This window comes from Aotus nancymaae, unplaced genomic scaffold (assembly GCF_030222135.1).
Source record: "Aotus nancymaae isolate 86718 unplaced genomic scaffold, 86718_ANA_hifiasm-v0.15.2.pri h1tg000011l, whole genome shotgun sequence".
Classification (NCBI taxonomy): domain Eukaryota; kingdom Metazoa; phylum Chordata; class Mammalia; order Primates; family Aotidae; genus Aotus; species Aotus nancymaae.
Window position 1 is genome coordinate 29,661,324 of NW_026988422.1, and position 22,941 is coordinate 29,684,264.

The 22,941-nt window shown below is 53.7% G+C and overlaps 2 protein-coding genes across 7 annotated transcripts; one reads left to right on the top strand and one right to left on the bottom strand.

Annotated features, from left to right (window-relative positions):
- The first annotated feature begins 19 nt into the window (after nucleotides 1-19).
- On the top strand, nucleotides 20-11,810 carry IPO4 (importin 4). 3 transcript variants are annotated; one of them, XM_064374726.1, is made up of 30 exons: nucleotides 20-348; nucleotides 429-515; nucleotides 614-693; nucleotides 780-821; nucleotides 1,229-1,358; nucleotides 1,449-1,628; nucleotides 2,251-2,316; nucleotides 2,423-2,524; nucleotides 2,611-2,694; nucleotides 3,259-3,423; nucleotides 3,528-3,581; nucleotides 3,739-3,848; nucleotides 4,143-4,251; nucleotides 4,398-4,527; nucleotides 4,728-4,841; nucleotides 4,944-5,057; nucleotides 5,293-5,413; nucleotides 5,598-5,709; nucleotides 5,809-5,924; nucleotides 6,019-6,096; nucleotides 6,173-6,230; nucleotides 6,311-6,416; nucleotides 6,500-6,693; nucleotides 6,832-6,879; nucleotides 7,265-7,390; nucleotides 7,505-7,713; nucleotides 7,826-7,958; nucleotides 8,048-8,152; nucleotides 9,203-9,272; nucleotides 9,847-11,810. In XM_064374726.1, exons 1-30 carry the CDS (start codon nucleotides 280-282, stop codon nucleotides 9,849-9,851), a joined length of 3,117 nt encoding a protein of 1,038 aa, XP_064230796.1. In that variant the 5' UTR covers nucleotides 20-279; the 3' UTR covers nucleotides 9,852-11,810. The 3 variants fall into 3 exon arrangements, with proteins under 3 accessions (XP_064230796.1, XP_012323091.2, XP_064230797.1); XM_012467668.3 differs by lacking the exon at nucleotides 9,847-11,810 and adding an exon at nucleotides 9,392-9,802; XM_064374727.1 differs by lacking the exons at nucleotides 7,826-7,958; nucleotides 8,048-8,152; nucleotides 9,203-9,272; nucleotides 9,847-11,810 and having other exon boundaries at nucleotides 6,615-6,693; nucleotides 7,505-7,707.
- REC8 (REC8 meiotic recombination protein) lies at nucleotides 8,728-21,441 on the bottom strand. 4 transcript variants are annotated; one of them, XM_012467738.3, is made up of 19 exons: nucleotides 17,451-21,440; nucleotides 17,278-17,346; nucleotides 17,018-17,160; nucleotides 16,863-16,935; nucleotides 16,650-16,770; nucleotides 14,621-14,702; nucleotides 13,093-13,172; nucleotides 12,722-12,845; nucleotides 12,561-12,633; nucleotides 12,388-12,479; nucleotides 12,163-12,212; nucleotides 11,712-11,834; nucleotides 11,300-11,366; nucleotides 11,059-11,195; nucleotides 10,841-10,889; nucleotides 10,518-10,584; nucleotides 10,265-10,396; nucleotides 10,049-10,155; nucleotides 8,728-9,950 (listed from the first exon to the last, which is right to left on the bottom strand). In XM_012467738.3, exons 1-19 carry the CDS (start codon nucleotides 17,504-17,506, stop codon nucleotides 9,859-9,861), a joined length of 1,737 nt encoding a protein of 578 aa, XP_012323161.2. In that variant the 5' UTR covers nucleotides 17,507-21,440; the 3' UTR covers nucleotides 8,728-9,858. The 4 variants fall into 4 exon arrangements, with proteins under 4 accessions (XP_012323161.2, XP_064230798.1, XP_012323152.2 ...); XM_064374728.1 differs by having other exon boundaries at nucleotides 8,728-10,155; nucleotides 11,059-11,366; nucleotides 17,451-17,543; nucleotides 17,687-21,441; XM_012467729.3 differs by having other exon boundaries at nucleotides 9,821-10,155; nucleotides 17,451-21,441.
- Between the last annotated feature and the right edge of the window lie 1,500 nt (nucleotides 21,442-22,941).

The following is a 22,941-nucleotide window of genomic DNA, read 5'->3' on the forward strand; positions in this document are numbered from 1 at the left end:
GCTGGCCACTGAATAACCGAATCTCGAGTTCTCCAACCCAGCTTGGGAACTCTCAGCGTGGGGAACCTACATTGCCAGAGCCCGGTTTCCGCGACTCAGCTGGTGCTCAGCCTAACGGAAGTGGAGGAGCCGGACCTCTTCGTGGAAAGTGAATTGAATCACCTTGGCGACCCGCGGGGCGGGCGGCAACGCCCTTTCCGCCGGAAGTGGGTGTCAGCCTCCACGTGCTGTCCCTCCCCCTCCCCCCTTCAGCCCAATAGCGGCGGTTCAGCTGCTGCCATGGAGCCCCCCGGTCTGGAGCAGCTCCTACGGGAACTGCTGCTGCCGGACACCGAGCGCGTCCGTCGGGTATGGAGCAGGCGTAACCGGATCAGGGCGAGCGGGGGGTTGCGGGAAAGGCCCAACTCTCACCCTTAGCTTTCCCCCAGGCCACGGAACAGCTCCACATCGCTCTGCGGGCCCCCGCTGCCTTGCCGGCTCTCTGCGACCTGCTTGCCGCGGCAGCCGACCCCCAGGTGAGACCCCTGCATTGGCCAAGCCCCAGTAAACGCCCCGTGCGGTCCCCTCAGCACCTTCCTGCCCGGACCCTCACATGCCTACTTCCTCGTCCTAGATCCGCCAGTTTGCGGCCGTGCTGACCCGCAGACGACTGAACACCCGCTGGCGACAGCTGGCGGCGGAGCAACGGGAGAGGTGGGCTGGGCCTGGGGCGGGGCGGGGCCAGGTGGAAGCTTTTCTTGGGCAGGCCGGGTACCAAACACCTGCCACCTGTGTTCTAGCCTCAAGTCCCTGATCTTGACGGCCCTGCAGAGGGAAACAGAGTGAGTACCTACTCCCTTCTCTCGGGATTTTGACGACCTTCTTTGGGTTTCTGCCTTCCCCTTCAGCTGCAGGCTGGGACTTGGGGGGCAGGGACTTCCGTTCTAGACCCAAGGTGAAGATTTTGAGGCTGTTTTGAAGACTGAAGTTCTTGAGAAAGGGTGATGATCTGGCAAACCAAAGTCAGAAGAATGAGACTGAAATTCAGGCTAAGTAAGACTGAACTTACCAGATTACACGCCCGCAGTGCTGCTGGGCTCCCTCTGAGCTGCTATCTCATGTGTCCCAACTTGGCAAAGACCCTGTGCCCACCCCTCCTGAAAGTTTCCCTCCTGGCTGCCCCAATGAGCCTGGCCACTCAAGAGGAAGGCATTGGAGGGTGACTGGAGGAGATCTCTCCTGTTTGCAGGCACTGTGTGAGCCTCAGCTTGGCCCAGCTTTCAGCCACCATTTTTCGAAAGGAAGGCCTGGAGGCCTGGCCTCAGCTTTTGCAGCTTCTTCAGCACAGTACCCACAGCCCCCACAGCCCAGAGAGAGAGGTACCATCACATAGTTGGCAGGAGGAGGGAGGGCCCAAGAGGCTGGATAGACCATGTAAGCTCGCCCTCCCATCCTCTACTCTTGGACAGATGGGGCTTTTGCTGCTGAGTGTGGTGGTGACTTCCCGGCCCGAGGCCTTCCAACCCCACCACCGGGAGCTTCTTCGGCTTCTGAATGAGACTCTTGGTGAGGTGGGCTCTCCTGGGCTGCTCTTCTACTCCCTGTGCACTCTGACCACCATGGCCCCCCACCTCAGCACTGAAGACGTGGTGAGATGTGGGCCCACTCATATCACTGACTCCCTTTCCTCAGGCCTTCATGTCCTCACCCTTAAAAGTTACAAGGCTGTGCCAGACACGGTGGCTCATGCCTGTAATCTCAGCACTTTCGGAGGCCAAGGCAGGCAGATCACAAGGTCAAGAGATCGAGACCATCCTGGCCAACATGGTGAAACCCTGTCTCTACTAAAAGTACAATAAATTAGCCAGGCGTGGTGGTGTGCACCTGTAGTCCCAGCTGCTCGGTAGGCTGAGGCAGGAGAATCACTTGAACCAGAGAGGCAGAGGTTATGTGAGCTGAGATCGCACCTCTGCACTCCAGCTTGGCAACAGAACGAGACTCTGTCTCAAAACACACAAACACACACACACACACCCTACAAAACTGCTTTGGATTCTTTACCTGCCTGTGGCCCTTCCTGACCCACACACACAACAGCTGCTTTGGATTCTTTACCTGCCTGTGGCCCTTCCTGACAATCGAGAGGGGATGCTGTAGGTGGGCCTGGCTGTTGTTCCTGGGCTTCTTCTCACAATTCAGGCTGTGAGGAAGCTGCCAGCTGCTGGGGTGTAAGATTAGGCTGCATCATGCTCTCTCTGATGTGTCCCTCAGCCTCTCGCTCGGATGTTGGTGCCTAAGCTGATTGTGGCGGTGCAGACCCTGATCCCCATAGATGAGGTGAGAACAGGTGGGCAGGAGCTCTGTTGGAAGGAGAGTGTGGAAGTGTCCAGCTGGGCCCACTGAAGAAGAGCATGGTAACCCTGTGCCTTGTTTTGTCTGTCAGGCAAAGGCCTGTGAGGCCCTCGAGGCTTTGGATGAACTGTTGGAGTCGGAGGTACCCATCATTACTCCCCACCTCTCTGAGGTCCTCACATTCTGCCTGGAGGTGAGCCTGGAATGGACATGGCCCCTGCTACATGCCTTGCTGGGACTTTCCTTGCCTGTCTCTAATTCATATTATTCTCTGGACAGATGGCTAGAAATGTGGCCCTGGGCAATGCGATACGCGTACGTATCCTTTGCTCCCTCACTTTGTTGGTCAAAGTCAAAAGCAAGGTGAGTGCCCATTGACACATCACCACCCATCCATCTCTACCCTTAATCTCACTTTTGGGGCTTTCTGTCCATCTCAGGGTATCTAAAGTACTGTGGGGGTTCAAGCCTTGCCCTGGCCTCACCCCAACTTCTGCCTGGGAGATTGGGAATCTTCTGTCAGACCCCTATGGCCTGGAAGATTTTTTTTTTTTGAGACAGAGTTTTGCTCTTGTTGCCCAGGCTGGAGTGCAATGGTGCAATCTCAGCTCACCGCAACCTCTGCCTCCTGGGTTCAAGTGATTCTCCTGCCTCAGCCTCCTAGTAGCTGGGATTACAGGCATACGCCACCACACCTAGCTAATTTTGTATTTTTAGTAGAGACTGGGTTTCTCCATGTTGGTCAGGCTGGTCTTCAACTCCCCGCCTCAGGTGATCTGCCTGCCTTAGGTGATCTGTCTGCCTTGGCCTGCCAAAGTGCTAGGATTACAGGCATGAGCCACCGTGCCCGACCAAGACTGGAATTTTTAATGTGAGCCCATCCTGGGAGCAGATTCTTAGGGACACTGTTGCATGTTCTCCATCAAGGCCTTACTAAAGAATCGTCTCCTGCCACCCTTGCTGCACACCCTTTTCCCCATTATGGCTGCTGAGCCCCCACCAGGCCAGCTGGATCCCGAAGACCAGGATTCAGAAGAGGAAGAGTTGGAGATTGAGCTGATGGGGGAGACTCCCAAGCATTTTGCTATACAAGTGAGATGTGGGGGCAGGACGCGGGGAAAGGTGTTAGGTGGCTGTGGGAGGTTGGCGAGGCAGAGATGGAGTCGAGCAAAGTAAGTCTCCCCATCCCATCTCAGGTTGTGGACATGCTGGCGCTACACCTGCCCCCCGAGAAGCTCTGTCACCAGTTGGTAAGTGTGGCTCTGTCCTTCTGGTGTCCCTACCTCCAGGTGTGCCTAGTCCCCTGAGGCCAAGGACGTTTAGATCCTGGGAGGTGTGAAGGCCTGTTGCCACAGGAATGGGCAGGCTCTTGCTGGGGTTTCAGGAGAGTGCCGCATGCTTCCCTAGATGCCCATGCTAGAAGAGGCCTTCCGGAGTGAGAGCCCATACCAGCGCAAGGCTGGACTCCTGGTGCTGGCCGTGCTGTCTGACGGAGCTGGCGACCACATCAGGCAGAGGTATCTGTTCCCCTGTCCCAGGGTGAGGATTGCCCACAGGGAGGACCATGGCTGTCCTGGTGTACGCTTGTTGTTCAAGCTTATTTATCAACAGCATTTCCTCCCATTCTCAAAAGTGTCCTGGCTTGGAAGATAAATGACAGGGCTTCCCAGCTATAGGGACCAGGGGCTGCTGCTCACCCTCTGGTGACAGGAAAAGCCTTGGTTTTTCCAGGAGAAATGAAGAGAACAGGTCAGCCTAGGGCTCTCAGGTGTAGCTTCTCAGCCTGTGTCCTTTTGTCCTGCCCCATCCAGACTGCTGCCCCCACTGCTGCAGATCGTGTGTAAGGGCTTGGAGGACCCCTCACAAGTTGTACAAAATGCTGCGCTGTTTGCCCTGGGCCGGTTCTCAGAAAACCTACAGGTGAGCCAGGCTGAGTGTGGGAACCACCACTTGAGTGTCTCCTTCCCCTCACCTTTCATCTCTTCCAGCATTCCTGCTGCCATTAGCACTCCAGTGTGTGCCCTGCAGGTGAACCTGACTCAGGCCCTGCTTGCTCCTTCCTCCAGCCCCATATCAGCAGCTATTCAAGGGAGTTGATGCCGCTGCTGCTCGCCTACCTGAAGTCAGTGCCTCTCGGACACACTCACCACCTAGCCAAGGCCTGCTATGCCCTGGAGAATTTTGTGGAGAACCTGGGTAGTGATGGCAGTGGGGAGCTCAGGGGAGGGGGTTGAGGCTGCGGCTTTGGCTGAATGTACAGGATGTGCATCTCCCTGAATTGCTGCCTGGGGGAAGGGGTGTGATGGTACCACAAAGAGGTTCCCACCTGGAGGGAGGTGGGCATGCAGCAGGTAGGAGACCTGGGTTGGTTGGTAGAGGAGCATCCTTTCCCACAGGGCCCAAAGTGCAGCCATACCTTCCGGAGCTTATGGAATGCATGCTGCATCCCCTGAGGAACCCCAGCAGTCCACGGGCCAAGGAGCTGGCTGTGAGAGCCCTGGGAGCTATTGGTGAGGAGAGAGGCAGGAGGCAGGGATGTGGGCCTCACCCAAAGCCCTGTGGCAGGTGGTTCCTGCCCTCTCCAGCTCTGATTCTGTCCTTCCATCCTGCAGCCACGGCTGCCCAGGCCTCGCTGCTGCCCTACTTCCCCACCGTCATGGAGCACCTGCGGGAATTCCTGTTGACAGGCCGTGAGGACTTTCAGCCTGTGCAGATCCAGAGCCTGGGTAAGTAAGAGGCTCCCAGGTGGGGGTCCCAGTGCCAGCAAAAGGCTGATGCCCACCTGGTGTTCACAGAGACTGCCCCCACGGGAGCACGGGTGTCTTCCTTCTCATGAAAGGGGGTATTCTTCACGATGTACAAAGGGGTGGGGCGGGATTTCTGAATTCCTCCTAGCTACCACATGTGGTCCCATAGCCCACCTCCACAGCCTGGGTGCTAATGGAGCCCTTGCCCTGACAGAGACACTGGGGGTGCTGGCACGAGCGGTGGGGGAGCCCATGAGGCCACTGGCTGAGGAATGCTGCCAGCTGGGTCTGGGCCTCTGCAACCAGGTAGACGACCCTGACTTGCGGCGCTGCACGTGAGTGACCCCTCCCCCTGCCCCTGTGTCCCCACCCCTCCTGTTTGCCCACTGAACCCACTGGAGTCCCCACCCTAGACTCTAGTCCTCTAGTTTGGACCATAGCCAGGTGTTCCCCGGCTCCCTCATCCTGTCTGGCTGTAGCAGGCAGGACCATATAGTTTCTTCTGCATGCTTTGACCAGGTACAGCCTATTTGCGGCCTTATCAGGTCTGATGGGTGAGAGCCTGGCACCCCACTTGGAACAGATCACCACACTTATGCTGCTGTCACTGCGTTCCACTGAGGGCATTGTGGTGAGCAGACGGTGGGTGGGCTGGGCCAGGCCAACCCTGTGATGGGATTTATCTCCTGGGCCCAGCTGAACCCAAGTCCTTGCTGTGCCTCCACTCTAGCCTCAGTATGACGGGAGCAGCTCGTTCCTTCTGTTTGACGATGAGAGTGATGGGGAAGAAGAGGAGGAGCTCATGGATGAGGACGTGGAAGAAGAGGATGACTCAGAGATCTCAGGGTGCAGAGGGGTGCTTTTCTGGTCAGGAATCTAGACTTTGGTTTTAGACAAGGGCTTAGTGCCTGATCACCACTCCTTCCCCATCCTACTATAGGTACAGCATAGAGAACGCCTTCTTCGATGAGAAGGAAGATGCCTGTGCTGCCCTGGGGGAGATCTCTGTGAACACCAGGTGAGCATTTGCCCTTCCCTGGCACTGAAAACCCTGCCTGGGAGCCCCTTACCCACGGCTGTGTCTTTCTCTGTAGTGTAGCCTTCCTTCCGTACATGGAAAGAGTCTTTGAAGAAGTCTTTAAACATTTGGAGGTGAGTGGGCTGGTGGGTGGGGTTCTCACTCTGTTCACAGTGCACACAGTAGGCACATCCCTCCCCTCCTCATCCTGCAGTGCCCTCACCTGAATGTGCGGAAGGCAGCCCATGAGGCGCTGGGTCAGTTTTGCTGTGCACTGCACAAGGCCTGTCAAAGCTGCCCCTCGGAACCCAACTCTGCTGGTGAGAAAGAGAGGCTGGGCCAGGCTGGGGGTTCTTGTTGAGGGACAGGGCCTGACAGGGGCTTCAGCCAATAATGTCCCCAGCTTTGCAGGCTGCCCTGGCCCGAGTGGTGCCATCTTACATGCAGGCAGTGAACGGGGAGCGGGAGCACCAGGTGGTGATGGCTGTGCTGGAGGCCCTGACTGGGGTGCTCCGCAGCTGTGGGACCCTCGCACTGCACCCCCCTGGGCGCCTCGCTGAGCTCTGTAGCATGCTCAAGACCGTGCTGCAGAGGAAGGTGAGCAGGGCAGGTGGGCTTTGGGAAGGACAGGTGCCAGGCCCAGGTTGGGGACTGGCTACAAGTCCACCCCCAGACCTTCATAAAAAGGAAAGGGGCATGAAAGCTCTGGCTAAGTTGAGCTACTTCTTCTCGTAGACAGCCTGTCAGGATACTGACGAGGAGGAGGAAGAGGATGATGATCAGGTGAGAGCGAGGGATGAAAACTGGGACCAGGCAGTCTAGGGAGTCTCCATAGGGACAGGGGTGGACAGTGTATTCGGGCTTGGACTGGGACAGCCAGGGCCACTAAAAAAGATTAGTAATGGCCAGAAGGACAAAACTCTGATAACCACTATTTCAGTGGGAGTTCAGGGAAGGAGAGCAGTGTGGACTGGGGTGTGCTTGGAGCAATAGGAGCAGGAGAGCCAGGGGAAGAAGCTGGGCCATGGAAACACCCAGCCTGAGAGGGGTCAGCCCCGTCAACCAAGGACAGCCCCAGGGACCCCTACAGCTGGTGGCAGACCATGGTGGGGAGGTCTGCAGTCACTGAGCTGGCCCTGGTGCTCCAGCCCCTGACCTGTCACCACAGGCTGAATACGACGCCATGTTGCTGGAGCATGCTGGAGAGGCCATCCCTGCCCTGGCAGCCGCAGCTGGGGGAGACTCCTTTGCCCCATTCTTTGCTGGCTTCCTGCCATTATTGCTGTGCAAGACAGTGAGTGTCCATCCTCTGGCTTCAAGCCCTAAACCACTCATGCACCTGGTACCCACCCCAGCCTTTATCCTTGGCCCAGGCTGATTGTACTCCCTTTCTGTCCTCCCCCGTCAGAAACAGGGCTGTACAGTGGCAGAGAAGTCCTTTGCGGTGGGGACCTTGGCAGAGTCCATTCAGGGCCTGGGTGCCGCCTCAGCCCAGTTTGTGTCTCGGCTGCTCCCTGTGTTGTTGAGCACCGCCCGAGAGGCAGACCCTGAGGTGCGAAGCAATGCCATCTTTGGGATGGGCGTTCTGGCAGAGCACGGGGGCCGCCCTGCCCAGGAGTATCCTTGGCTCATAGGAGGGGAGGGACGTGGGGTTGGGGGAGTGTCCCCAGGGCTTCCAGGTGGGCAAGTTCTACCTGAGTGTGTGGGCCATTCCTTGACTGTGGACCAGACACTTCCCCAAGCTGCTGGGGCTCCTTTTTCCCCTCCTGGCGCGGGAGCAACATGATCGTGTCCGTGACAACATCTGTGGGGCACTCGCTCGCCTGCTGATGGCCAGTCCCATGAGGAAACCAGAACCCCAGGTGAGGGAGGGAGACATCAGGCAGGGCCTGGAAGCTGAGGAGGGTGGTGGAGGGCAGGGCAGGTTGGCCTGAGATATTTGTGTGTCCAGGTGCTGGCTGCCCTACTGCACGCCCTGCCACTGAAGGAAGACTTGGAGGAGTGGGTGACTATCGGGCGCCTCTTCAGCTTCCTATACCAGAGCAGCCCTGACCAGGTAACCTTGCTGCAGAGGGGAGCATGCCACTCCACTCAGTGATAGGCACTGTCTGCTGATGAGGCTCAGGAGCTCCTGAGGTCAGTTGCACCTGAGGCAAGGTGGCAGTTTTAGCTGTTCTTTGATATTCCCTGCACCATTTCTTACTTGTCTGCAAGGATTGGCAGCCAGTCCTATGATGGCACAGGTGGGACTTCCCTCTCCACGTAGCATTTTTCCTGAGGAAGCTCTATTTCTACCCTTTGGTCTGAGCCAGAAGTTGCAGTTTTCCTAGGCTGGTTTCCTAAGCCAGGGCTCTTCAAACTGCTCTGTGGAGCCCTGGGTGCCTCTGGGCCACCACGCCATATGTTTCAATCCGATCAGCTCTGCTCTCTGAAGAGATTTTGCCTGTAACAAGTAGCTAGGTTTGGAGTCATGTTGGAGTGTTTGTGTCACCCTTGTTTTACACCTTTATAGACTGTTGTGTAGGTTGAGCTCCTGGGTGTCTGGGTTTCTTTTTGAGACGGAGTCTCGCTCTGTCACCCAGGCTGAAGTACAGTGGCATGGCCTTGGCTCACTGCAACCTCCACCTCCCAGATTCAAGCGATTCTCCTGCCTCAGCCTCCCAAGTAGCTGGGATTATAGGCATCAGCCACCACGCCTGGCTAAGTTTTATTTTGTTTTGTTTTGTTTTTTAGTGGATACGGGGTTTCACCATGTTGGCCAGGCTGGTCTCGAACTCCTGACCTCAGGTGATCCAGCTGCCATAGCCTCCCAAAGTGCTGGGATTATAGGTGTGAGCCACTGTGCCCAGCCGGGCATCTGGGTTTGTTTTGGTCTTGAGGTTATGACTCTAATCATTTTGTCACATATCCCCTATCCCCTCCAAAAAAAGTCATTACCACCAGGTTTCATTGGTCTTTCTCATGTTCATAGTTGTCTTGGATGCCTGTGAGTCAGTACCAGGCAAAACCACCCCTGATAAGACACTGCCACTCCTTGGTCTCGACCACTCTGCTTAGACCCGGGGTCCAGGGCTGCTGCCCTGAGTCAGCCACTCTTTCCTCACAGGTTGTAGATGTGGCTCCCGAGCTCTTCCGTATCTGCAGCCTCATTCTGGATGACAACAAGATCCCACCAGGTGAGGGTAGGAGGATTCATGGGCAGAGGCTTGCGGGAGGCGGGGAGTGGTAGGGCTCAGAGGGCCTGGGGCAGCGAGGCTTTAGGAGCCCAGACCTTTCCCCCTCCCTCTCCACCCAGACACGAAGGCCGCACTGTTGCTGCTCCTGACATTCCTGGCCAAAGAGCATGCTGACGGCTTCCAAGCAGCTCTGGGCTCACTGCCTGTTGACAAGGCTCAGGAGCTCCAGGCTGTACTGGGCCTCTCCTAGACTGCCGGCTGCAGCCAGGCCAGAGAGAAGGAGCCTGTCCAGGCCTTACCACCACCTCTCAGCCCAGTTCAGTTCTGCCTTACCAAAGATTCTGGACCTCATACCTATCTGGCACCAGCCCCTGCCTACTGCCTTACAGGGCTGTCCCTGAGGCTGGATCTGTTACAAATGAGTCATGATATCATATTGTAATAAAAGCAGTTTGTTTTCTGCTTGAATAATAGCTCTGAGAGCAAGAAGGCTAGACATGCACATTCAGAAATGAGGCAGGCAGGACCCAGTGAAGCACAGCATGGTTACTAGAAGTGGCCGGTTTCCTGACAGCTTAAATGGACTCTAACCTTGGTGGAATCTGGGCCCCGGCTGGATCAGGAGGCGACCATATGGCTTTTCTTGTTCCACGCGAAGAATCTGCTGCGCTGAGAGCACTGGTCAAGAGGGGAGGAGAGGGCAGGTTGGGGGAGTCCACATATGGGCCTTTGGTTTGTGTGTCTCTGCCGCATATACACATGACGCACACACTTACCCAGGAGCAGGTAGAAGACCCGGGCGGCCATCCTGCGGGGGCTGAGAGGTGACACCAGGCTGCTAAAGTCGGGTTCCCTGTTGGCCTGCAGCTCCAGTGCCACTGCCCTGTAGGGATCAAGAACCATTAGCTGAGGCTTCAGCCCCAGTCCACCCCGCATCACCCCCCAGTCCACCCTTGATACCAGGAGGCATCAAGGTGCTGCCTCCCTGGTACCTGTGCACAGCTTCCAGTGAGAGCAGCTCAAGCTCTGGGGGTAGCACCAAAGGCATCTCCATAGGCACCTCGGGGAGTTCAGGCACCACGGGCAATGCAGGAGCCTCTGGCTGCTCCATCTCAGCCAAGGCCCTAGGAGAACATAGAAGTCAGAGCAGGGAAGATGGCAGCTGTGACAGTGACAAGGGGCTTACCCATCCTAGCAGCCATTTCCACCATCTGGCCCTGGCTCCCAAAAAGCCTGGCTGCTTACCACCGTTCTTCTGGTGGGATGAGGCTGATACGCGTCTTCTCCTCTTCAGCTGCCTCCAGGGAGAGCTCTGTTGAGGGAGGAAAGGCACTGGGTATCTGCTTGGGTGGTAGTTAGGACCTCGTGGCCACCTGGCATAACTGGATGCCAGAGCCATGCAGTGACTTGTTAAAAGCACATAGATGGGGAGCTGAGGAGGACCAGTCTGCGTTTATGTCACGTACATATGCCTTCACTCATGAAACAGCTTCAGCAGTTGGGGTACTAGTTTCCTGGGAAAGTGGTTAGGGTGGTGGTCCCACTGCCCCTCTTTTCTAGGTGCTTACCTGCAGACACCATAAGGGGACCACTGGGCTCCCAGGCCTCCCTCGGGACCTGTGGATGGCAGAAGCAGAACTAAGGTCCCAAGCATCTGGGACTTGGGCCTCAGAAGGCCCAAGGCCAGTGAGCCTGTGCTGTTGGCTCTTGTGTCAGGAGAAGGCAGCCAGCTGGGTCCGGCAGAGCCCGGCCCTGGGGCAATGCAAAAAACAGGTGGTACAGTTACCTCAATCTCACTTGGAGCTTCAATCTTTCTCCTTTCTTCCTCAGCAGCCTCCTCGGGCAGCTCTCGCCTGAGTGCTTTTGGGGGTGGCTGGGCACAGGAAGTCCAGAGGCCCAGTAGTTCAGGGGGTAGCCAGCCAGCTGTGGACAAGCGGGCAATAGGCACAGGGTTTGAGGTATGAGGAGCACCAGGAATGAGGAATTGGTTTTGAGGATCCTTCGTATCCAACCCCTGCCATTCTTACACAGAGTTGGGGTTCTGAACAACTCCGCAGGGCTTGTGATGGTCCTCTCAGGAGGCTGCACCATGGGCTGTGTGGTAAGGGAAGGTCAGAAGCCCCATTATGAAGCAGCCACTCCTCAGTGCCCCTTTGTCTCTTTGCAATGCGTTGTTCCAGGGCCTCTGGACTTCCCCAGCTTTTGGGCTCATGACCCTGCTTGCCCTGTTCATTACTAAATGGGGTCACTAAAGGAGCATAAAGAGTTGTGTATGTGCAAACCCACATCGCATGCATTTTCTGGGGAATGGAGGGGATTTTTCATCAAGTTCCCAATCCTCCCCATACCCACCTGAGGAGTTTAGAAGGCCCAACCTGCATCTGCCCCTGGTCATCCCTGCCTCCTTCCCTCCCCCAGCAAAGCCTGGGCTGCACTCACACATTCCCGGCAGTGGGCTCTGGTTTGTAGTTGTTTCCGGAATTTCTCCCGGGAGATCTGTGTCTCCTTGTCCCAGAACGGTAACCGGCGGCGGCGAGGAGGTGGGGGGACCGGGGGCCTCCGCTGAGTGGGGAGGGCAGGTAGGGGCAAGGCTGCCCATTATTCCTTTTCCTATCATTCTGGTGGACTGCTAACAGGGCCCCACACCCAGCCCCCTAGAGGAACCTGGGGAAAGGGCTTAAGCAGGGTCTTCATGCACTTGTGCAGCTCATACCTTGCATAAGGGTACCCATCTGGGAAGTAAGTGCAGGCCAGATATGACGGGGCGTAGAAAGGGGCATCTTTTATGATCTGCACTAAGGCTCCCTGTAAGCTAGCAGTGCCCAGGGCTTGAGGAGGCAGCCCTGGGAGGGGAGGGCAAACAAGGAGGATAGGAAGGGATGCTACTCACCTCTGGGCTGGGTGGGGCTGGCAGACGAAGTTCCTCTGGGGGGGTCACCTCTACAACAACACCCAAGGTTGTGGCTCTGTCCCATAAACCCCTTACCGCTTGCAGATGCCAGGGCAAGAAACTGCAGGGTCCTTCCTCCCTTCAGCAAGTTGGGATATAGAGCCCTTGTCTGCAGCAGTATCCAGGTACTCCCAGGAAAGCACCCAGGGCACGGTGGACACTCACCCATGATCAGGGCCTCAGGCTCCCATCCTATCGGCCTCAGCTCCTCAGGGACCGGGACCTGGACTGGAAGTGGCTCTCCTATTCCTTCTACCCTGAGGGGAAATGGGCAAGATAAATGAAGTGACCCTTCCTAGCACTGACCCCCTACCTGGTCTAGGAATTCCTGCCCTTACTCTGCAGGAGCTGGAGGTGAGATTCGGGGGACTATGATTTCGCCCTCTGGGGCCCGGGGCTCCTCCTTTGCCTCTGTGGAGAGAGAATCAGAGTTCAGAGGACAGAAAAGGAGAAATAAAAGCATTGCCCAGTCCCAGACTGCCCATGCCAGGGGTCTGACCTTCCAGTGCCAGGCGGGCCCTAAGCTGCTGGAGACGCCTGGCTTCTAGCAAGATAGCTTCATCTTCCTCTGCTATCAGTAGGTCCAAGTCTCGGCGGCTGACCTCTGGGATATCCCGTTCACCCTGTCCAGAGAGGAAGTGCAAGGGGAGGGGACTCAATAACATTTCTGAAAAGGCAAGTGGATCCAATCCAGGAGAGTGGATCACAGAGGCACACCACAGGGCTGAGTTCAAGGAAGCCACTTGGTGCTCAAGTGCAGGGACAGAGAATAGGGAAATGGAGATGATGGAAAAGGCAGGGCTCTGGGGGAAGAGAGAAGTAGATGCAAGGGGGCTGGACCTCAGGCCCTGTGTACAGGGGACAACTCACCTCAATATGCAGCATCCGTATGGGCTCTGCCTCCTGGATCGTGATGGCCTCAGGGGGAAGCACAGTGACCGGAATCCTGTCTGGAGGGGCAGGGGAGTCACCATCCTCTCTGCTTCTTTCCAAATTCCCACAGCCATGCAGTGAGCCAAAAGCATGGACTCGAGTCAAGGCAACCTGGGTTCTAATCAGACCCTGGCTAGACCCTGGCATCCTGACCCTGGGTATGCTGCTTGATCACTGTGAGCCTCACTTTCCTCATCAGTAAAGTGGGGAGGCCGGGCGAAGTGGCTCACACCTGTAATCCCAAGGCTTTGGCTCATTAGAGCCCAGGAGTTTGAGACCAGCCTGGGCAACATAGTGAGACCCTGTTTCTACAAAAAATTTAAAAACTAGCCAGGTGTGGTGGCTCATTCCTGTGGTCCTGGCTACACTGGAGGCTGAGGTAGGCAGATTGCTTGAGCCCTAGAGGTCAATGCTGCAGTGACCTATGATCATACCACTGCACTCCAGCCTGGGGAAAAAAAAAAAAAAAAAAAAGCCAGGCACGGTGGCTCACGCCTGTAATCCCAGCACGTTTGGGAGGCCGAAGTGGGTGGCTCACCTGAGGTCAGAAGTTTGAGACCAGCCTGGCCAACATAGCAAAAACTCATCTCTACTAAAAATACAAAAATCAGCTGGGCGTGGTAGTACACACCTATAATCCCAGCTACTTGGGAGGAATGCACCACTGCACTCCAGCCTGGACAACAGAGAGACTCTGTCTCAAAAAAAAAAAAAAAAAAAAAAAAAAAAAAAAAGTAAGAAATCTGACCTCAGAGCGGGTGGATAACCTGAGGTTAGGAGTTTGAGACCAGCCTGACCAAAATGGAGAAACATCTCTACTAAAAAATACAAAAAATTAGCAGGGCATGGTAGCACATGCCTGTAATCTCGGCTACTTGGGAGGCTAAGGCTAGAGAATCGTTTGAACAAGGGAGGCAGAGGTTGCGGTGAACTGAGATCGAGCAATTGCACTCCAGCCTGAGCAACAAGAGCAAAACTCCGTCTCAAAAAAAAAAAAAAGAAAAGAAATCTGACCTCAGAGGACTCTTGTAAGGTATTGATGAGGTTACATACATAAAGTGCCCCTCATCAGACGCGGTAGCTCACGTCTGTAATTCTAGCACTTTGGGAGGCCAAGGTGGTCAGATCACCTGAGGTCAGGAGTTCAAGACCAGCCTGGCCGACATGGCAAAACCCCATCTCTACTAAAAATACAAAAATTAGCCAAGCATGGTGGTAGTTCATGCTTGTAGTCCCAGTTACTAGGGAGGCTGAGACAGGAGAATTGCTTGAACCCAGGAGGCAGAGGTTGCAGTGAGCCAAGATTGTGCCACTGCATTCCAGCCTGGGCGATGGGGAGACACCATCTCAAAAAAATAAGTAACTGCCCTTCACAGGGCCTGGCTCTTACATTCAAAAATGGTCATTTCTACAGCTCTTGGGCCTGCCTATTCCTCTCACCAGAAAGAAGGTTCTCTCTGCTGACCTGGCTTCCTGGGCTCTGTAGGCACTTCAGGAGGGATCTCTTCAACTCTCTCTGGGGGCGCAGCCTCTAAGAGGTGTCGAATCTTTGGGGAGGGATTGCAAACAAAATACAGGATTCAGCTTCAGCCCTCTGCTTTCCCACTTTCACAGCCCTCTTCAACAATGCACGGTAATCTCCTTTTATGCCTAATTCTTGTTGCATTGACATCAATTTGCAGTAAACACCCACCATCTAGTCTTTCCTCAGTTCCTGCTCTCATCTCCCTCCCCAACCTACACCCCAGTTATATAGCCCTTATCAATTTGTGCAAGAAGCAGTGCATCCTTATCCTTGTCAAATGTTATGGTTGACAGAGGTGAACAGAAAAGATTCTTGATCTTAAGGTCTAGTAGGGAGACAACATTGTCTATAACCCCACAAGAGTCAAGGCAAAGGGCAAAACAAGGCCTTAGCAAAGTGCTAAGTTACCAAACTGGATTTGGTTCTGGCTGGACTGGGATAAATATTTCATAGAGAAGGGTAGCATTTGAGCCAGGTCTATAAGAATATGTAGAAACTGACTCATAGAGGATGAGGAGTGACCATTATGGTCTAGGGAAACAACACAAGCAAAGATGTGAATGTGGCATCATTGAGGAACAAGGGCCAAACTGGTGTTTAGGAGCCACAGATGCACAGGGGAATGAGAGAGAAGTCTGGGGATGACTAGCTCTAAACTAGGGCATGTGCCAGGTGTGGTGGCCTGTAACCCGAGGTGGACGGATCGCTTGAGGTCAGGAGTTCAAAACCAGCCTGAGCAACATGGTGAAACCCTGTCTCTACTAAAAAATACAAAAATTAGCCAGTGTGGTGGTGGGCATCTGTAATCCCAGCTACTCGGGAGGCTGAGGCAGGAGAATTGCTTGAACAGGGGAAACAGGTTGCAGTGAGCCAAGATCGCACCACTGCACTCCAGCCTGGGTGACAGAGTGAGACCCTGTCTCAAAAAGTAATAGGCCAGGCAAAGCGACTCACATCTGTAATCCCAACACTTTGGAAGGCCAAGGCGGGTGATCACCTGAGGTCAGGAGTTTGAGACCAGCCTGGCCAATACGGCAAAACTCCATGTATACTAAAACTACAAAAATTGGGCTGGTCACGGTGGCTCACGCCTGTAATCTCAGCACTTTGGGAGGACAAGGCAGGTGGATCATGAGGTCAGGAATTCAAAACCAGCCTGGCCAGCATGGTGAAACCCCGTCTCTATTAAAATTCAAAAATTAGCCAGGCATGGTGGCATGTGCCTGTAGTCCCAGCTACTCAGGAGGCTGAGGCAGGAGAATTACTTGAACCTGGGAGGCAGAGGTTGTGGTGAGCAGAGATCACGCCACTGAACTCCAGCCTGAGTGACAGAGCGAGACTCCTGTCTCTAAAAATAAAAATAATTAGCAGGGTGTGGTGCCACACACCTGTAATCCCAGCTGCTCCGGAGACTGAGGCAGGAAAATCACTTGAACTGGGGAGGCAGAGATTGCAGTGAGCTGAGATCATGCCACTGCACTCCAGCCTGGGTCAAAGAGCAAGATCCTGTCTCCAAAATAATAACAAAATAAAAAAATAAATTGGGGCATAGAGAGCCCTAAATGCTAGTATTCTGTTTGCAGCAGGAGCCACTATTCAAATGGGGAACCAAGGAAGGGGGTGACATTAAGCTGTAGGAATACTGGCAATAGATGGAGGAGGACACGGGTAAGGAAGCCCAATGCAGAGAGATGAGAGCCTGGATTAGGGCTGTGACAGTAAGAACAGTGTGGAGACAAGTGGGGATAAAAGCTGCCTCACTTGGGGAAACCATCTGATCAGACTGGCCCCGAGTAGGTAAGTATAGGGGGCTTCGCCCAGATGGGTCCACCATGGCAGTCCCCCTGCACCATCTCCTGTGGGAGAGAGCTGTGGCAAGCTTCCTTCCCCAACCCCAATGTCAGAGTGACACAGGGACAGCACTCCCTTCTGCATTGTCAGTTTGTGAGTCTGGGGGAATGAGCCCTACCTGAGGGATATCGAAAGGACTGGGAAGCCTGGGCTCCACAGACATCATCCCAAAAAAGGGATCTGGAGCATCTTCCAGGGTCTCCATCATGGCCAGGTGGTTAGGAAGCAGCAAGTTGGGTCTGGGAGAGAATGTAGGCTGTCAAGGACTGAGGCTAAGCTAGGCTGAGGCCAAGCTAGCAGGTGTTCCATCAAAGGCCCAGGGGACACTCACAGCTCAGTCTCCATATCTATGCGGATCTGCAGCTGGGCACGATGGATGCGCTCCAAGATGTGCTGGATGTCCTCTGTGGGCAGAGAGGGCAAGGTAGGGAGCCAGCTTAGCAGACAGCTCCTCAGCCGGCCCCACCTGAGGGTTCCCAGCCTTACCCACGAGGTACTGGCATTGTTGAGAATAGACGCGGATCACACCAATCTGAAGTTGGGCTGAGAGATAGAGGGAGAAGCGGGGCCGCGGCAGGCCGGGCTGCGGGGGTTGCACTCGTACCAGCACATAATTGAGGATTTCCTCGCTGGGGAACAACGCACCCAGATCACTGCTGCGGCCAGGACCGAGCCCACAGCCTTGCCCACTCTATCCCCTAACCCACACCCTGCACCAGACCCTCCTTCCCTTTTCTGGGCCTTACCAGGTCTTCACCACGTTCACCCTCAAGTATTCGCGCTTCACCAACCGGCTGCCGCGCGTCGCTGCCAGCCTGAAGTGGGTGGGGAAGGTGGGAGAATGGGGATGAAGGGGAAGCTGTCAGGCTGGGATCCCGGGCAGTGCCCCCCATTACGCGTCCATGGGCCTTGCCCTTACCAGATGGTGGCAAAGCAGCCGGTGTGGCGCTGAAGCACATTGGGATAGTAGAACATGGTCCCTCCGGCCTTCTACCGCGATTTCACCAGATCCCTGTTCGAATGTGAGTTGGAATTCTTTAGGGCACAGAATTCCCAACACTTTGGAGAGAAGTCAGGTTTGGACAGGTGAGGAGGTGGGTGCACCCAGAAAGCCAAGTTAATGAGGTAATCAACAATTGGCGGATACACGATTACCGGGATAACTAAGAGACGCAGGAAATGGGCACCCCTCTCTGTGGATCCACCCTCAGTGGATCTGCACGCCAAGTGGGCCCGTCGAACTTGAGCCTTCTGGGTTGGGTTCCAGGTTGGAGATGCGGAGCTCTGAGGGGACGCCTGGGCCGGGATCCAGAGCAGGTCCCAAGGGAACACAGTGTCCTCCACAGCAGGCCTTGGTTCTCGAGCACTGGAAGCGATGTCAGGCCCTGGGGCCTTGCACTGGTTTGGGCGGCTGCGGTACGGCCCGGGCTGCCTCCCACAGGACTAGATCGCACCGCGGAAAGCCTGCGTTCCGGAGCCCCGCACTTCTCTGCTCATTAGATGGCGGCTTTTGCCAGGCCAATGGGGAACGGGGGTTGGATTGGGAGCGCCAAGTATCCTGAGCTCCAGGCAACAGGGTCTCCTGAGACAGGCGGCAAGCCAATCATTAGGACTCTGCGCGCTGCTGGGGTCCATTGTGAGGTGTCCTGACCAATGGGGCTCTGGTTCTCGCCTCTAGTAACAGGCGTTCCTTCTTGGCCAATGAGCGCATTCCCGTGGCTTGCCTGGCAACAAGCGTGCCTCAACTGGTGGGGGAGGTAGGGTCACCTCGGGGGCAAACGTGCTGGGCCTCTTCTGGGTGCCAAGATGTACCTTGCACCACGTCTGACCTGAGGTTAGACCCCGCCCCTCCCCCAAATTCTACAAACTCTGACTTTGTTGCCAACTAAGGCGTGTTGTGTGCTGCGGAGGTAGAAAGATGTGAGATAATGGCCTTGGAGCGGCCACAGGTCAATGAGGAAGTCATTTTTTCTTCTTTAAGACAGAGTCGTGTCTCTGTTGTCCAGGCTGGAGTGCAGTGGCACTATCTCGGCGATCTCGGCTCACTGCAACCTCCTCCCCTCATCCCAGCCAGATTCAAGCGAGTCTAGTATCTCGGCCTCCTGAGTAGCGGGGATTACAGGTGCCCGCCACCACACCCAGCTAATTTTTGGATTTTTAGAAGAGACGGGGTTTCACCATGTTGGCCAGGCTGGTTTCTTTGCTTTTTGAGATGGAGTTTCAATCCGTCACACAGGCTAGAGCACGGTCTCAGCTCACTGCAACCTCCGCCTCCAGGGTACAAGAGATTCTCCTGCCTCAGCCTCCCGAGTAGCTGGGATTACAGATGCCTGATAGCACACTGGCTAATTTTTGTATTTTTTAGTAGACAGGGGTTTCACCATGTTGGCCAGACCGGTCTCAAACTCCTGACCTCAGGTGATCCACCCACCTTGGCCTCCCAAAGTGTTGGGATTACAGGCATGAGCCACTGTGCCTGGCCAAAGAAGTCAATCTTACATGAAACTCCAAGAGGCCTTACTGGGGTCACTTCCTCAACCTGAACAACTTCGGTTATGAGCATGCCACATGTGGTCCTTTCTCAGCTGTCAGTGTTCTCCCAGCTGAAACAGACTTTAGCTTTATTGGAATCAGCACATACTTCTCAGCCTAGAAAAGCCATATTCTCAAACAATTATTTGTGTAAATTTAAGTTGTATGGTTGTAATAACAAATAACCCTTGTCCCTATGCCTCCTACCTTTGCACAGCCATTTCTTTGGCCTAGAATGCCCTTTCTCTGCCTTGACTCCAGGGCATGCTTCTTCCTAAGACTTATCTCTTACTGTAGCTGAGCTGCCCTATCTTCTTAGTCTCCTTCAATTTGTGAGCTCTTAAGGTTGGGGTCTTCTCAGTGAGTGCCTTGCATCTAGCTCAGTAAATATTTGCCAAATGAATGTGCAGTTGCACTATATTTACAATCAAAATGTGAAAGCTGAAAGGGATTTAGAGATCTAGTCCAAGTCCTGGCTTTACCAATGAGGAAACAGAAGTCCATATAGACTGTTTCTCCCAGACCACACAGCTCCTTTGTCCAAGCCTGCTTGGGAACTCTATGCTCTTGAATTCCAGTATTCCCAATTCCTAGCCTATTGTGCTCAGCTAAATTGGTTTCTGCATGATGCTTACAAACTGTTTCAATCACTATACATAAGTTATCAATTTTATTTCATTTTTTTTTTTTAAGAGACAAGATCTCAGGCCGGGCAAGGTGGCTCACGCCTGTAATCCCAGCACTTTGGGAGGCCGAGGCGGGCAGATCACGAGGTCAGGAGTTCAAGATGTGATGTGAAGTTCACAGTGATGTGATCATAGCTCATTGCAGCCTCAAATTCCTGGGCACAAGCAGTCCTTCTGCCTCAGCCTCCCAAAAGTTGTCAGTATTTATAAATGCTCCCTTTGGGGCTCAAAGACAATGAAGTAGGGCATCTGCCCTCACAGTGCCTGGAACCTAGTTTAGGAGGAAAGCAAGGAACATAGAATAATTTGTTCATTAATTCGTCCATTCGTTCAACAAGTATTTATTGCATGTCTGTTATATGCCAAGCACTCCCTAGGGAACTAAGGATACAGCAAGGAACAGAAGTTCCTATTCTCATGAGGTAGGGAAGGAGAGATGATAAATAAGCAGATGAATAGAAATTTGTGGCCGGGCGTGGTGGCTCACACCTGCAATCCCAGCACTTTGGGAGGCCTAGGTGGCTGGATTACTTAAGCCCAGGAGTTTTAGAGACCAGCCTGAGTAACACTGGCAAAACCCTGTCTCTACAAAAATACAAAAATTAGCTGGGTGTGGTGGCACATGCCTGTAGTCACAGCTACTCAGAAGGGTGAGATAGGAGGATCGATTGAGCCTAGAAATTCAAGGCTGCAGTGAGCCATGATTGCACCACTGTGCTCCAGTGTGGGCAATTCTGTCTTAAAAAAAAAAAAAAAGAAAAAGAAATACATGAAGTGGCCATCAGTGCTATGAAGAAAATAAGGCAGCACAGGAGGATAGAGTAATGATAGCTGCTATTTAGGGAGGGTACTCAGAGAAGTCTTACCCCCTCTTAAGAGATGAAATTTGAAGAAAGTGGGTAAGTCATGTACCTACCTGAAGGAAGAGTAATTTAGACAAAAGAACCAGCAAATGCAAAGACCCTCAGGTAGAAATGTGTTTAGTGGGTTCAAGGAGCCTGGAGCAAAGTGACAGGGGAAGAATGGCAAGGGGTGAGAGGAGAGGAGGGTCACATCACAGGACCTCAGAGGTTGTTATGGGAATTTGGGCTTTTACTCTGAGTGATTTGGGATCCAATGGAAGGTTCTGAGCAGAGGAGTGACATGATCAGAATTATGTGTGAAAAGGATCTCTACTGTGTTGAGAATAGCTTAAGGTAGACACAGGTGGAAATCGATGTGAAGGAAGTAGAGGAGGAGATAGGAGAGATGGTGGTGGTTTATTCCAAGTGTTGTTGATGGAAACAGAGAGAAGTGGTCAGACCCTGGATACATATTGAAGGAATAGCGACAGGATTTTTGATGAATTGGATGTGGGGTATGATAGAAAGTGGAAGTCAAGGAGGCCAGGTATGGCAGCTCACACCTGTAATCCCAGCACTTTGGGAGGTCGACCAGCTGGGACTATGGGCACGCATCACCACACCTGACTTTTTTTTTTTTGAGATGGAGTTTTGCTCTTGTTGCCCAGGCTGGAATGCAATGGCACAATCTTGGCTCACTGCAACCCCTGCCTCCCGGGTTCAAGCAATTCTCGCCTCAGCCTCCTGAGCAGCTGGGATTACAGGCATGTGCCACCACATCTGGCTAATTTTTTTTTGTATTTTTAGTAGAGACAGGGTTTCACCATGTTGGTCAGGCTGGTCTCAAACTGCTGACCTCAAGTGATCCACCCACCTCGGCCTTCCAAAGTGCTAGGGTTACAGGTGTGAGCCACTGTGCCTGGCCTCACCTGGCTAATTTTTAAGAATTTTGGGACGCCAGGCATGGTGACTCATGCCTATAATCCCAGCACTTTGGGAGGCCTAGGTGGGAGGATTACCTGAGGTCAGGAGTTTGAGACCAGCCTGGCCAACATGGTGAAACCCCGTCTCTACTAAAAATACAAAAATTAGCCGGGCATGGTGGTGTGCGCCTGTAATCCCAGCTACTTGGGAGGCTGAGGGAGGTGGATCACTGGAACCTGGAAGGTGGAGGTTGCAGCAGTGAACCAAGATTGCACAACCACAACTGTACTCCAGCCTGAGTGACAGAGACTCTGTCTCAAAAGAAAAAAAATAATTTTTTTTTGTAGAGGTAGAGTCTCACTATGTCACCCAGGCTAGTCTCAAACTAGCCCCAATAGGCTAGTCCTCACACTTTGATCTTCCAAAGTGCTGGGATTACAGGCATAAACCACTGTGCCCAGCCAAAAAAAAAAAAAGAAAAAAAATTTTTTTTTTTTGAGATGGAGTTTTGCTCTTGTCGCCCAGGCTGGAGTGCAGTGGTGCAATCTCAGCTTACTGCAACCTCCACCTCCCGGGTTCAAGCAATTCTCCTGCCTCAGGCTCCTAAGTAGCTGGAATTACAGGTGTCTGCCAGCACACCTGACTAATTTTTTGTATTTTTAGTAGAGATAGGGTTTCACCATGTTGGCCAGGCTAGTCTTGAACTCCTGACTTCAAGTGATCCACCTGCCTCAGCCTCCCAAAGTTCTGGGATTACAGGCATGAGCCACTGTACCCAGCCAATTTTTTTTTTTTAATTAAAAGAATTAAAAGAAAAATAAAGGGAGTCAAGGAGGTAATTTAGACCTTGTACAAAGAAGGTCTAGGAGGAATTTCATCAAATTGAGAGCACAACAAGGTTTGTACACCTCTGCACTCAGTACCTGATTTCTTCACTGCTAGTGCAGAGCCTGTATAAGTGCTTGGCTTCCCAGGATGATGGACAAGACTGAAGAGAAGAAGGGAGGTACACGGAGGCAGGGAGGCTCAAAGGCAGTACTGAAGCTTGTCAAATGAGGCAGGAAGAAGGTCCTAGGAGGACTTAGGCATCCAGATTTGATCCTGTGCGTGAGCTATTGAGGGTTGATGAGTGAAATCACAGGAGGAAGTCTGGAAAGCTAAGCTGGTGTCGTATGCAGGAAGATGGAAGCTGAAGGCTGTGGCCTGAGTTGGAACTAGTTTGCTGGAAGTGAATATACAAAAAAGTAGGTGACAAGTGGCCTTGTGAAGGAAAAACTTCCAGTTTGGTAGTAAAAGGAGCACAGAGGAAAGGGAAGGGAGTGTAAGTCTATTTGGAGCCCTCAAGTCTCATGAAAAGCATGTTGGACATGGCAGTCTAGGCCGGAGTATCTTTTATGGGACTTAGATAGAGCAAGGAATCCAGTTT